Consider the following 14,369-nt stretch of genomic DNA (forward strand, 5'->3'; position numbering starts at 1 on the left):
CATTTTCCGTTGACTGGGTTTTTCGACTATAGCCAAACACTCAAAGCCTGGAAAATGATTTCCAGAAATCATTTTTTGGGCTTCCAAACACACCCTTACTTCAGTTCTTTTGTTTTGTATTTCTTTAGTTTTTCATTTTATTATAGAGAATGTGAGAAAGGTAAATTGCGGGATGTGATCTAGGGTAGGAGTGTTTTATTTATTTATTTTTAAATTCTAAGGCTGAGATCTTTTCCGTTGAGGATTTGAATCAGAGTATCTGTTGAGTCAGTACACTTACACTCAACTTTTTGACGACTTAGCTATGCATTGGGGATGTTTTTTTTTCGTTTATCTAGTTAGTACACACTATAATCATCTCTCGAGCTGGTAATCAGCTTTAGATAGTTTACTTTTAAGTTAGGTGGTATAGGCAAAATGTCTCAAGTATAAGGTATGCAGAAGGGCATATTTGTTATTTAGTTTCGAAGTTAGATTGACTTAATTTACCTCCCTATAGCCTCATAGTGCGTTCATAAGATCTAAAATATAGTTTGGCAAAATTGGAAAACTTGAGTTATAAAAAAAAAGCCAATACATAGAAACACACAATGTATCTATATAAAAGCCTAAACAAGTTTTTGGTCATGACAATCTATAAGGTATGAACATTCAATTCATGTAAGAGAGCTTAGAAACTCGAAAAATAATTTTCGGAAATCATTTTTTGAGTTTTCTGTGTTTGGAAACGCTTGGAAAATGCAGTGAACGAAAAACAATTTCCGTTAACCATGGAAAATCAAGCCATTTTTCTAAAAAATGACTTCCGCCAAATTTTGGTGGAAGTCATTTTTCGAAATTGATCAAATTGATGTTTCGGCCAAAATGGCCAAAGTTATTGTTTCCGACGGACTGGTTTCTACTTGAAACCATGTTTTTTTTTTTTAAATAAATAACATTATTATAAATATTTTATATTTAAATAAAATAATTAAAATATAAAGTTATATAATTTTACACATTTTTTATAAAATGAACCAAACACATCAAAACAGTTTTCCAGAATGCAAAACACTAGAAAAGAAAATGTTTTTTGAAAAATGACTCATTTTTCAAAAAAGTATTTTTCAGAAGTCATTTTCCTACTTTCCAAACACACCCTAAAGGAAGTTCAAGCTAATGTCTAGTAACAACACTTTGTTTTACTAAATTTCAAGAAGGTCCCAAAATGGCTTATGTAGTACAGTCAGTTGTTTCAGTTTCTCACTGAATCAAGAGCACAAGTACAATACCTATAGTCCCAGGTACTTGTTAAGGGAAACAAGTTTAGCATCTTCCTTCCCTATGTAACTGCTATACACTGCTGTCTTTTCCAAACCCTCAAGACTTTATATTCTTCACATTTTGCAGCTGCCCACTAACTTGTAGAGGTTCTAACATGGATAAGAACCAATCGTATTAGACAGTTGTCGTCTATCAAAGGGCAACTAAGATAAGCCTCATCGGTGTATATACTCTCTGCAGAAGTTGGAATCTCAGGCGATGAGATAAGCCTCATCCGTGTCTGGTAAGACAATATCAAGCCTCATCATTGGCAAGTATTTATTCGGTATTTTAGCACCGGCTTGCATGCAGAGTTCAACCACGGCTGGAGCTTTCCCATAGAACCTCTTGAGTGTGCTCTTGAGCGGATGCCCTTTGGGGTCCCTAACATGCCACACGTAATTCGGGGGGAAAACTTCATCCACCGTTGCATCTTGCCATCCATGTTTCCCGTCCCTCCATTGGTGCTTAAACGCACCACACAGCTTAACGTTGTGACCCCAGGGGCCGACATGAATCTCTGAACAATACCCACAAGCCTTCACAGTATACATCTTCATCAACTTGGTCACGCCCTTTTTCACTTTCTCGTATGCTTCCATGGTCTTCTGTGCAATCACGGGCACCTCAGATTCTTCAGGAGGACCGAACCTTTCAAAAGCACGATGAGTGTCAATGTCCACGATTGACGACCCTATTTCCACAGACTGACGTGGTCCAGGCTCCTCAACATATCCACCTATGTCAATTATTTTCTTACCAATCATACGGATGGGTTTAGTCCTCCTACGCGAAGGATACTCTGGTAATTCAACACCAGCCTGTATGCAAAGTTCTACAATAGCCGGAATTCTATCAAAATCAAACCGAGTCTCATGCTTAATGCGCTTACCAAAAGGATCATACATATGGTACGATTCAATAGGGATGAGTATGTCATTAATAGAACCTTTCACCCACGAGTGGCAGCCTTTGCGACTGGGACCGCTCGTCCCACGACAATCTTGAATCTCATGAGCCCTCTCAGCAATATGAACTTCTGAGCATTCACTGCAGGTGCATAACAAGAAACCGAGCTGTCAGTCAACAAAACCATAACTATAAACTATGCAACATCAAGCAGAAGAACGCCACAGTAAAACCACACTTTCTTAGCTTTCTTCCCGTTATAATCTAAGATAACCACACTAAAAGACTAAATCCACCTTTTATTTTTCCTGATATCATGTTATAATTTAAGATTGGACCAACAGTTTCACACAGCTGTGTGGACCATGGTCTAGAGTATAACAATTGAATGCATATAGGCCAAACCACACTAAAAGATTGAATCTTATCAATTAGCTAGTCTAATACATGACCTGATAAACCCATATGTTCTCTATGGGGACTCTAACACTTCCAAAGCTTACCAACAAGCATGAACCGGAACTACGTGCAGAAGCTGGGCCACTCCATTAATCAAAATCTTCCAAGCATCTAACACTTGATAAGCAACCGGAACTAATTCAGGCACCAAAACCCCATTCTTGGGAGGCTGAAGAGGCTTCTCCATTCCCATCTGTGCAAGCTTTTTATCAGCCCTTGCAGCCTGCAAAATTTTCTTGAGAGGTATGGGATATGGCTTCTTCTTGTTCTTTGGCTGAATTGGCGGAAAATCCACGTTTTGAGGAACTCCTTTTTTCTTAGTCTTACCATCTCGGGGACTGGGAGGTGTCCTATCAAGACTAAGGAAAACCCCAGCTCTTCTTGCCCCAATTGCAGCATAATACTTAGAAGAACCAATCTGCAAACAAACAAACAAAGACACAAACTTTACCCATCAAATAAACTATTGTTAAGGATTATCCATGAAAGAGAGAGATGTTGATGGAACCTGAGGCTTCAGATATTCGAATTTGTCAGAGCAAGAACCTGAGAATATCGAAACTGAATATAATTAACCCAAAAAAAAAAAGGAAAAGATAGTTTAATTAAATGATAAAACCCAAGAAATATCTCGAAACCAAAATGAAATTTAAAGGGTGAAATGAAGTAAGAACCGGGTAGAGTTTGGGTCCAGGGAGCGAAAGTGAGAGCTGGAAACCGATGGAGCATTTGCCGCTATTGTGCGCGTCCGTCCTCGATGAATTCGGTGCTTCCAAGATAAGTGGCTGAATCGATGAAGACAGGAATCCAATTCAAATAAATACAAACAAACACCCACGGCGGCGATGAAGGAGGTGGAGCGCGGACTGAATTGCTCAAGAGTGAGGGTGTAGTCACTTCACGGCGGCAACGTTAGATTTTATTTATTTATTATATGTTTCTTTATTTCCTCCCTTTTTTCTCTCCATAAAAAAACCCCTATTTTCATATGTATATACAAATTTATGAAAAAATTAATAATGTCAACTATATACCAAAGAATTTGTGGTCGAACAGTATGACTCTGACTCCCCTAAATAGGAGGTCATAAATATTGTATGAATAGATAGTACATTGTAATAGAGTCATTATTAGGGTGTGTTTAGATACCCGGAAAACGAATTCTGGAAATCATTTTCCGAGTTTCCAGTGTTTGGGAAGTAGGAAAATAGTAAAGTCAATGGAAAATAGAATCCGGTCAATGGAAAATACATGCATTTTAGGGTGTGTTTGGTAACCCGTAAAATGACTTCCGTAATATGTTTTCCGAGTTTTTTGTGTTTGGCAACTTCCGGAAAATGTGGTCAACGGAAAATGTTTTCCGTTGACCAAGGAAAATCAATTCATTTTTCCGGAAAATGACTTACGGAATTTTTTTCCGTAAGTCATTTTACGGAATCGCAAGAATAGTTGTTTCGCATGTTTTTGACCAAAACCAAGTCATATCACCCATGACTATGGACCAAGGAGGTGGGGAAACCACCGGAAACCTTTGCTACATTTTTTTAAAATTTTTTTATTTATTTTTATTTTTTTAATAAATTATATTCTTTTTATTAAATACCATTATTTCAATAACTATTATAATTTTTTATATTTTAAATAAAACAATTACAATGTGTAATTATACAATTCTATTCATTTTCCAGAAAATGAACCAAACACACAAAGACAGTTTTCCATAATACATCCAAACATTGGAAATGAAACTGTTTTCCGAAAAATGAGTCATTTTTCGGAAAACATTTTTCAGAAGTCATTTTCCTGCTTTCCAAACGGACCCTTAACGGAAAATGACTTCCCCTTTTTTTTGGGGAAGTCATTTTTCGCCTCTTCTTCTTCATCCCATACAGTGCTTCTTCTTCACTTCTTTGCAACTTCAACACCACAGGACATTGTTTCCGACCACCGAAAATTGTTTCCGGCTGTGGGTACAAAAACCCACAGACCTGGTTTTCCAAGTCGGAAACCAACGGGTTTCCAACTTGGAAAACCAGATTCTAGGTTCCAAAGCCACCGGTGATTGGTTTCCTTGTCGGAAACCAAACCAGTGCTCTGGTCTGGTTTCGGGCATGGGAAATCTTTTTTATTTTTAAATAAATTTATTGTTTTACTCATTTTCCTGCTTATTTCTGAAAAATGATCCAAACACAATTTGACAATTTTCTGTTGTGTAGCCAAACACGGGAAAGGAAAATGTTTTCTGAAAAATGACTCATTTTTCAGAAAACATTTTCTGGAAGTGATTTTCCTACCTTCCAAACACACCCTTAACGTAAGTATATATTGTAGTAGGGGCATCCATAATTGTTCTTTTCTTTTTTTTTAATTTTATTTTGTGGGTCCAACTCTTATTTCCCTCCTTTTAATCTCCTCTTTTATTTTCTTTTCCATCATTCTCTTCTTTTTTTTTTTTGTTCTTTTTTCTTTTTTCTTTTTTCTTTTTTAAGATCATACTCTTTCTTACTCCTACACATCAAATATTATTTTATTCACTTTTCTATAATTAATGATTTCAACTCTATAATTATGATTTCAATAAATAAAAATAAATTTAAATAACAAAATAAAAGTTTCAAAAATAAGTAATAAAGTATTAGTGATCGGGCTCGGGAACCTCTAACCCACTGTTATATTGACCGGCTACCTGTTAACATCATAAGTAATAAAGTATTTTTGACCGTACATTGACTACTACAGTCCGCATTTACTTCATCATGCATGATACCTAAAAATGAATTTATAATTTATTAAAAATTGAATGTGTACCACTGATATATCTTTTAAAGTGAATCATGGTTCACAGGATAATTTGCCCAAGTCTAAGGGCAAATTATCTCATGAAATATGGTCTACTTTATATCGTGGACTCGTAGTTTAAAAATAACCTTCAGATTTTGTATTTGCAGTTGACATATTTTGTATCTGTTAGAGAAATAGGGTGTTAGTTGAGAGAATGACTCTTAGCTCTAGGTTTTGGTGTTAGAAATATGTGGCTAGGGTTATTTCGTTTCTTGTATAAATAGCTCCACACTCTGTACATATGAGGAGAACACACAGAGAATATATACAAAATATTAGTTGAGTTTTCTAGTTAATAACATGGTATCAGAGTCTAATGGGTATTGATCTGCGAAGGAGGCGACACCGCCGGAGGAAGCAGAGCAGCCAACAGAGCCGCCACGTCTCGCTGCTGATCGGAGCTCCAGCGACCACGCGCCGGTGCGTGAAGGTGCGTGAGGCCTTTTCCGGCGACTTTTCAGCGAAAAATTGTTTCGTTCGACTCATTTTGTTCGTTTGGGTTGTGCAGAGGTCAAATATTGCTTCGAAAAATTGTTTCGTTCGACTCATTTTGTTCGTTTGGGTTGTGCAGAGGTCAAATATTGCTTCAAATGGGCTGTGCCACACTTGTTCGGAGGAGTTGGTTTGCCTTGGTGTTGACGAGGCCTGTGTAGCTTTGGAAGTGGTGCAAGGAGTGGACCTAAGGCAATAGGTTGTAGATGGTTATGGATGAAGCTAATAAGGGAATAATTGATCAGTAGATTAAGGGTGGTTTGTGGGTGGTTTGTAGCTTTGTGGAAGCTTTGTTTGTGCATTGAGGGGGGTGTTTTTTTTTTTATTTTTATTTTTTTTGAATACTATTAAAGTACAACGAGCCAATGCCCTCAACGGGGATTGAACCTGTGACCTCTCACTTGGGAGGGCCACAGCTATGCCGCTTGACTACAAGGCCTTTGGCACTTGAGGGGGGTGTTAGAGAAATATGGTGTTAGTTGAGAGAATGACTCTTAGCCCTAGGTTTTGGTGTTAGGAATTTGTGGCTAGGGTTAGTTCCTTTCTTGTATAAATAGCTCTACACTCTGTACATATGAGGAGAACACACAGAGAATATATACAAAATACTAGTTGAGTTTTTTAGTTAGTTTATTGTTTAACAATATCCAATCATTATTGCATGGACCATGGTCCACACAACTGTGTAGACTACAATCCAAAAACACATAAAATACATTATTCTAACACAAACAATATTATTCTAACTCATAAAATATATTATCTTAATCCAGAAATTTCATTATCTATCATATATAAAGTACATTATTCTAATATATAAATATTCTAACTCATAAAATACATTATCTTACCCCAAAATGTTCATTATTATAACATGCATGCGGAGCAAGAAAATTTTTCTTTTTAACATCAAAACAACGTCCCACAATCCACACAATAATTTGTCTTTTGTACCTGTAGTTAACCGATTCTGTACATGTAAACAAAAACACATGACATGGTAATTACATACACATGAACTGTCAACTGCAAGTATAGAATATGTTGCAAACACATAACATGTTAACTAATATCTTATGTGTATTCAATTAACAATTTATGTGTCTGTAATTATCATGTAAACAAGTACACAATTTGTTAATTGCATATACAAAATGTGTTAACTGCTGACACATAATTTTTTGATTAGATCATAATGCAATATGAACCCTGGTCATAGCGGTTGTTATACTGTGGACCATGGTCCACAGAGCTTTGTGGACGATGGTCCAAAAACGGTGCTATTCCTTAAGTAAAGAAACGGTTGCTACTACATTTTAACATATCTCGTATTTTGTGTGTGTTCATAACAAAATGAAACTATAGTGAATCTAAAATGGAACTGTCTCACATATTGTGTTTATATTATCAAATGAAACTGTAATTGAAATGATACTTTAGTTATGTTGAAATGAAATTGAATAATATATTTCACATATTGAGTGTATATTGTCCAATGAAACTGTAGTTATATCGAAATGATACTGTAGTTGTGTTGTAATGAAATTACAATGTATATAAAATGAAACTGAATAACAGTTTCACATATTTGAGTGTATATATTATCTAATGAAACTGTAGTTATATCGAAATTATACTGTAGTTGTGTTGTAATGAAAATACAACGCATATAAAATAAAACTGAATAACAATTTAACATATTTAAGTGTATATTGTCCACAATGAAACTATAGTTATATCAAAATGATACTGTGGTTGTGTTGTAATAAAACTACAGTGTATATAAAATAAACTGAAAAATAGTTTCACATATTTGGGTATATATTGTCTAATGAAATTGTAATTGAATTAGAATTACAATTTATTGGTGTTGTAATCATACTATAATGTGTATAAAATAAAATCTAATAGCATGTCTCACTATAATAAGACTATTGTATATATAATGTCGAATCAAAGGAATAAAATGAAATTATAATTGTGTAGAAATGAACTACAATGTATATGAAATGGAACTGAATATGTTATAAAAGTAGAGTTATTTACGGAAAACGGCACGGAACGAGTACCGTTTCTTTTAATGCCGTTTTTGTTGGGCCTGGTCATGGTGTAATGATTGAAGCCTAAGCATTTGGGCTTTTGTTAGGCTTCCGGTGATTAGGCCTGTAAATAAATTGAGTTATGACTGAATTGATGCCGCGACGAGCTCCGACGTTTCACTCGTCGGCGGCAACTACCTCGTTGGAACTCCGGCGATTCTCAAGCTGAAGCACTATTTACCCTTCTTCTCTTTTTTCATAGTTTTTCGGCCTGAAGTTAACAAAAAAGAGGAAAGAACATGAGCCAACGCGAAGCTTCTGCTCTCCTCTCCAAACTGCTGAAACTACCACCGCTCAAAGCTCTCTCACTCTTCGAATCATCTATCCAACAAGGACTCCAACACACTCACCAATCTGTATCTGCACTCGTTTCCCATCTTCTTTCCTTCGACAGCCTCGCCCAGACTCAATCTCTCATCCAACAATTGCTCGCCGGCAAAATTACCTCCCCACATTTCACAGTTTCTTCTCTTCTTCACTATTTGATCGCCCAAACTCGCTTCCATTCTGATGCTCTGTGCGAGACAATCATCAATGCTCATGTGCGGGCTCAGTTACCGGATCAAGCCATTTTCTTTTTCAACCATATGAAGGTACCCAATTCAAGCACTCTGAATAGTCTTCTTGATTTTCTTGTAAAGAATGGCAATTTTGCGAAAGCTTTGAGGGTTTTTGAGGAGTCAAAGAGAAAAGGCTTGGGCTTGGATGTGTATAGTTTTGGGATAGTGATTAAGGGTTGCTGTGAGAATGGAGACTTGAAGAGGGGTTTTGAGTTTTTGGGACAGTTGGAAGATATGGGTTGGTGTCCAAATGTTGTTATATATACCACTTTGATAGATGGGTGTTGTAAGAATGGTGATATTCAAAAGGCAAAGGAGTTGTTTCATAGAATGTCAGAGTTGGGGCTTGTTCCTAATCAGTTCACTTACACAGTTTTGATCAATGGGTTTTTTAAGAATGGGCTTGAAAGAGATGGTTTTGAGCTTTATGAGAGGATGAAAATTGATGGTGCATACCCTGATACACATACTTACAGCTCTATGATCAATGTGCATTGCAGTGAGTGTCAAATAGACACCGCTTTTCGATTGTTTGACGAAATGCGTGATAGAGGGGTTGTATGCAATGTTGTGACTTATAACACTTTAATTAGAGGGTTATGTCGGCAGACAAGAATGTCGGATGCAGAGAAATTGGTTGGTCGGATGAAGAGTGATGGGCTTACTCCTAATCTGATTACTTATAACATTCTGATCGATGGGTATAGCAAAGCTGGGAAAATCGAGAAAGCATTTAGCTTGTTCAATCAGTTGAAGTCTTGCGGTTTAACTCCATCGTTAATTACTTACAATGCTCTAATCGCAGGTTTCTCTAAAGCTGAAAATCCACTGAGAGTTCTTGATTTAGTTCGTGAGATGGAGGAGAGAGGCATTTCTCCTTCGAAAGTGACATACACAATTCTGATTCATGCTTTTGCTCGATCTAATAACATGGAGAAAGCACTCGAAGTGCTCTCTTGCATGGATAAAGCGGGTTTAGTGGCAGATATGCACACGTATGGTGTATTGATACACGGTTGGTGCAGTCAAGGCAATATGAAGGAAGCCTCAAAGCTATTTAGATCACTACAGCTGGAAGCCAATAGTGTTATATACAATACGATGATCTATGGGTACTGCAAAGAGGGTAGCTCCTACCGAGCTTTGAGGTTGCTCAAAGAGATGGTTGAGAATGGAATGGTTCCAAACGTTGCTAGCTATCATTTGACAATAGAGGTGCTCTGCAATGATGGGAAGTGGAATGATGCTGAAGTTGTTACAAATAGCATGATAAAGTCTGGTTTAAAGCCCACCACTTCTCTAAATGAAATGATTATTAAGGCCAGAAGCATTAATATGGAAGAATGCTTTTGAAGGAATTTATGTAATACGAGCGAGGCATGGGGCTATGTCAAGGAACTTGAGTTGAAAAGTGGAAACTCATTTGCTGGCACATCATTCACAACTGCCTTAAAAGGGAGTGGTTAGTTTTACTTTCCTATCCCAACATATTTAAATTTAAAAGGGTTTCCTTCACTAGGCTCAGTAGTTATTTAATCTCTCAGATATTATTTCTATCCTTTCACTCCTTACTATTGTCTATTCCAGAGTTTAGATTGCCATAGTGTATTGCCTCTCCTGTCACGGACTTGGGGTTTAAAACGGTGCTGTTTTAAAACGGATCTAGGGCAATATATGCACCGTTTTGAAAATTGAGGGGCAACACTTACACCACTAATAATTCAGGAGTCACATTGATAATTGGCATATTATGGAGGGGCATAAATTACAATTTTCCCAAAATTAAAATAATGTGTATCCTCAATCCTCATTAACAACTTTAATTAACCACATGGCATGAGAGGCAAAAGATGAATGATTTGACATTTGAATCTTCATTCTAATTGAATTTTTTTGATGAATTGAATGCTTTTAAGAGTTATTATTGTTTCTAGATATTTCATTTGCAATGTAAATTATTGTTCTTTTTTGAGTTTCGTGTTTTTTAGAGTTATAGTGACTTCTGATCTGATGAATAAGGAGAACCATATACAAAGCATTTCCTAATTTCATTCTGTTGGTGCATATAGTTTACAGTAGCAATATGTATATGTATGGCTTACAAAGTTACTTTTGGGGTTCCTTTCTTTGACTAAACTATTAATCTTTTGAAACATGAGAAAACATGGTAAGGTTCTGAAGTTTTCTCATCCACAAGTATAGTCAGATGTTGGGGTATTTTGATTTTTCATTCATTAGCAGATGCAAAGGTATTTATGTTGTTGTTTGCTTGAATATTCTGATCTGCAACACCTACAAAAGTTGCAAAGTTAGAGGAGCCAGGGATACCCCCAGCTCCAGTAAGTTTGGACTCCACATGGGTGGTTTCTCCAGGCTTTGGGCATGAAATTTCATTGTCTTTATATATATATATATATATATATATATATATATATATATATACATATATATATATATAGAGAGAGAGTGAGAGGAAACGGATCAAATGAGAACCCGTGCCCAGGAGAGAAATAGGAACCCATCGCATCTGTCCATCTGGATAGATCTAACAAATCTGAAACACTTTTAAAAATGCGGTCGTATTTTTGTAAATAATTCGAACTTTGAAGTGCAAGTAAATTGTGTTAAAAGTGCAAATAACAGTTTCATAGAATGCACCTAAGTGCAAGTAAAATACTAAAATGTACTAAAAGTGCAAGTAAAATGTATTAAAAGTGCAACAATATAATGTATACCGAGCAACAATATTAAGTGCATTTAATGTTATCATTAGTTGCACCAAACGTTATTATTAAGTGCATCAATGTGAAAAACATTATCATTAAGTGCACCAATGTGAAAAGGTAAATTACTTACACTATTAAGTGTAAATGGTTGCACTTTTAAGTGATTTTACTTGCACACTTGCATATGTTACTTTCACTTTTAACACATTTTGCTTGCACTGAAAGTTTGAGTTATTTACAAAGATGCCACCGCATTTTTAAAAAAAAATTATATCTGATCCGTTTATCTTTTCAAATGTTCAACTCAGATTAGTTTTTATTTCTCTCTTGGGCATCCCTTCTCACTAGAGTGCTTCCCAAACTATTCGATCAGACACTAGATCTGGGGAAATGCACTTGCAGCATTTTTTTCCTCCCAAACTTCTTGGAAGTAGAACAATTTATTATAGTGCTAGATTTATAAAATGAAGGATACTAAGCCCCTATTCCTAGTATGGCTGACTTGTGTAGACGATATGTATTGTTTCAGGTTGCAACGCCAGTGGTTCCTGCAATTCGAGCGCTGGTTACTTTCACAAAGTTTGAAGAATGGCAGCTATTGGATGAGTTTTCAACTCCTCCATCATGCCCTACTTCTGCTGGCATGGAAAGTCCAATGCTGCTGGCATGGAAAGTCCTTGTTCGTCTACCGGGAGTTCGAGCTGCAAGATAGAAAATAATCAAGTTCTCTTTGCAATCCCTTCAAATTACACAGGATCACAGCAGAAGCAAAGAAAAAGAAGCTGTAGGAGGAAAAGTTGAAGAAAGGGAAGAACAGGGAGAGAAGGTTGGTTCTCCTCCCTACCATGTTCTTTAGTCAAATTGCTGCATCTTTTCTTAGCAACATAACTATGGTAAATTATTGGGTGTATAATTCATCCAAATGTTTGAAGTTAATACTTTTTGTTAGATCACGAGGTGTTTTGAGTAGGTCTGAACTATAGAAGGTACCTTTAAGCTTGTACCATATTCAGACTAATCCATGTTCTCACCAAGCCGGCCCAATTAAGAGACAAAGTGCTGGCCATATTGGTTTTCCATACGAGAGGGGTTTTGAACTCCCGACTTCTTTAAGGGATGAGGGGGTTTTGAAATTTGATATTTAACGGCTATTCTTTAAGGGATGAGGGGGTTTTGAAATTTGATATTTAACGGCTATTCGACCATTATGTTGTAATTCATCATGTGTGCTTTTCTTTGAGATCAGTTGTATGACAGAGTAGCAGGTTTGTTGATGGATCACAGATGCAATGATGCAATCTTTTTAATTTAAATTTTAAATTTTAAATTTTACCACCATCATTTATAGCATATATAGCATATATAATGGGATTTTATGCAGTTGGAAAGTGATTTTTGTACAGCTAGGTTTGGAGATGATGGTTTTGAATTTTGATTGAACCCCCTGAGAGTACTATTGTTCAAGTTATGAGATTCTTAATTTAGTGGGAAGTTCACACTATGCAAGAATTTGGAAGGAATGAAATTCTTATATAACAAAAATAAACTTTACAACTATTTGGGTTAATATTTCTGAATTCTGACCTATCGAAACTGAATTAGCTTAGAGGTCCAAACAAATTTACTAGTCCAAGAAGGTTGGGCCAAAACGTTTGATTTTTTTTTTTGAAACCAAAAGATTCATTTAATTCTTTTTTGAAAACCAACAAAGCAAATATATATTTAATTGTTTAAGGTGTCTCAGTGTTGAAACTTAAGGTGGGTGGACATAAAGCTTAAAGTGCGTTGTTTTCCTTCTTACGGTGCGTGATTCATATGCTTAAGGTGCGTGAGTTGTTGAAACTTAAGATGCGTCATTTTAAAATCTTAGGTGCATGGTTTGTGTATAAGGTGCGTCTGCTTAAAGCTTTAGGGGCGCGTTGTTTGTGTTTTTTAATGTGCTTTGTTTGTGTGCTTTAGGTGTGTGGTTTATGTACATAAGGTGAGCCATTGTAATATTTAAGGTAGGTAACCGCACAACCGCACGAGAACCCTTTCCCACACCTGAACCCTTCCTTATATATATATATATATATATATATATATATATATATATATATAGAGTTAATACCTCCAATGGTCCTCCGAGTATTAGCGATATACTAGCGGTGGTCCTTCGTCTTTAAAACAACCAGGAGTAGTCCTCTATCTTTTTCAAAATAACCACCCATGGTCCTCCGTTAGGTTGAGTGTCAATTGAACGTTAATTGTTGAGGGCAAAATCGTCATTACAATTGTTTCATCCTTAAGCTATACTACGTTGATGAATTTCTCCCAAATTCATTGTTCCCATGGCGACAAGTAATGTAGATAAGGAGTATATATTAAGCAGCAACAACCTATCACCAATATAAACAACTTAACATTTATAGAGAGGGAATTGTGTATCAATTTTCATGGAGAAATATAAAAGAAACCAAACTTTTTTTTTTGAGCATAAGAAACCAAACTTGAAGAATCAAGAAAGCATGAAAAAGAAATACCTGTAAACCCAAAGACTTCATATGGTGCTCATTTTGAAGCTCCCGCAAACGCCCACTTACGGCTAGAAGAGCTTTAGAAGGAACACAACCCCTATTCACACAAGTTCCTCCAACTATATCACCTTCAACAATAGCAATTTTTAAGCCCTGTAAATGTACATGATAAACACTACATTTGATCATTTCATTAAAATTACTAAAAATCAAAGCATATTATATAGCTCATTACCCGGGGAAGACTAGCAAGCATATAAACAGAATAAAAACTGTTATCAAAAAGAAAAAACAGAATAAAAACATTAAACTCGAGTAACAAGTTCATTTTTACTTTTTTCTTATTGAGTGTTCAGAAATTAGAAGAAAGCTTAACCTTCTCAACAGATCGTAATCAAAACCGCCCTGAGACGGAGCTCCATTTCCCGCCAAGGCTGAAGTGATCCTTTTTTACTGCGAAAGCTT

At 36.1% G+C, this 14,369-nt stretch overlaps 2 protein-coding genes across 3 annotated transcripts; one reads left to right on the top strand and one right to left on the bottom strand.

Annotated features, from left to right (window-relative positions):
- Positions 1 to 1,125: 1,125 nt before the first annotated feature.
- LOC116002995 (APO protein 1, chloroplastic-like) lies at positions 1,126 to 3,582 on the bottom strand. Of its 2 annotated transcripts, none has more exons than XM_031243180.1 (4): positions 3,345 to 3,582; positions 3,179 to 3,216; positions 2,715 to 3,088; positions 1,126 to 2,352 (listed from the first exon to the last, which is right to left on the bottom strand). In XM_031243180.1, the coding sequence occupies exons 1-4, from the start codon at positions 3,397 to 3,399 to the stop codon at positions 1,515 to 1,517; spliced, it is 1,305 nt and encodes a 434-aa protein (XP_031099040.1). In that variant the 5' UTR covers positions 3,400 to 3,582; the 3' UTR covers positions 1,126 to 1,514. The 2 variants fall into 2 exon arrangements, with proteins under 2 accessions (XP_031099040.1, XP_031099039.1); XM_031243179.1 differs by having other exon boundaries at positions 3,179 to 3,231.
- Positions 3,583 to 8,195: 4,613 nt separating this feature from the next.
- Positions 8,196 to 12,574, top strand: LOC116003109 (pentatricopeptide repeat-containing protein At4g11690). The gene is made up of 2 exons (XM_031243280.1): positions 8,196 to 10,124; positions 11,918 to 12,574. The coding sequence occupies exon 1, from the start codon at positions 8,342 to 8,344 to the stop codon at positions 10,013 to 10,015; it is 1,674 nt and encodes a 557-aa protein (XP_031099140.1). The 5' UTR covers positions 8,196 to 8,341; the 3' UTR covers positions 10,016 to 10,124; positions 11,918 to 12,574.
- Positions 12,575 to 14,369: the final 1,795 nt, after the last annotated feature.

Source organism: Ipomoea triloba, chromosome 13, assembly GCF_003576645.1.
Source record: "Ipomoea triloba cultivar NCNSP0323 chromosome 13, ASM357664v1".
NCBI lineage: Eukaryota > Viridiplantae > Streptophyta > Magnoliopsida > Solanales > Convolvulaceae > Ipomoea > Ipomoea triloba.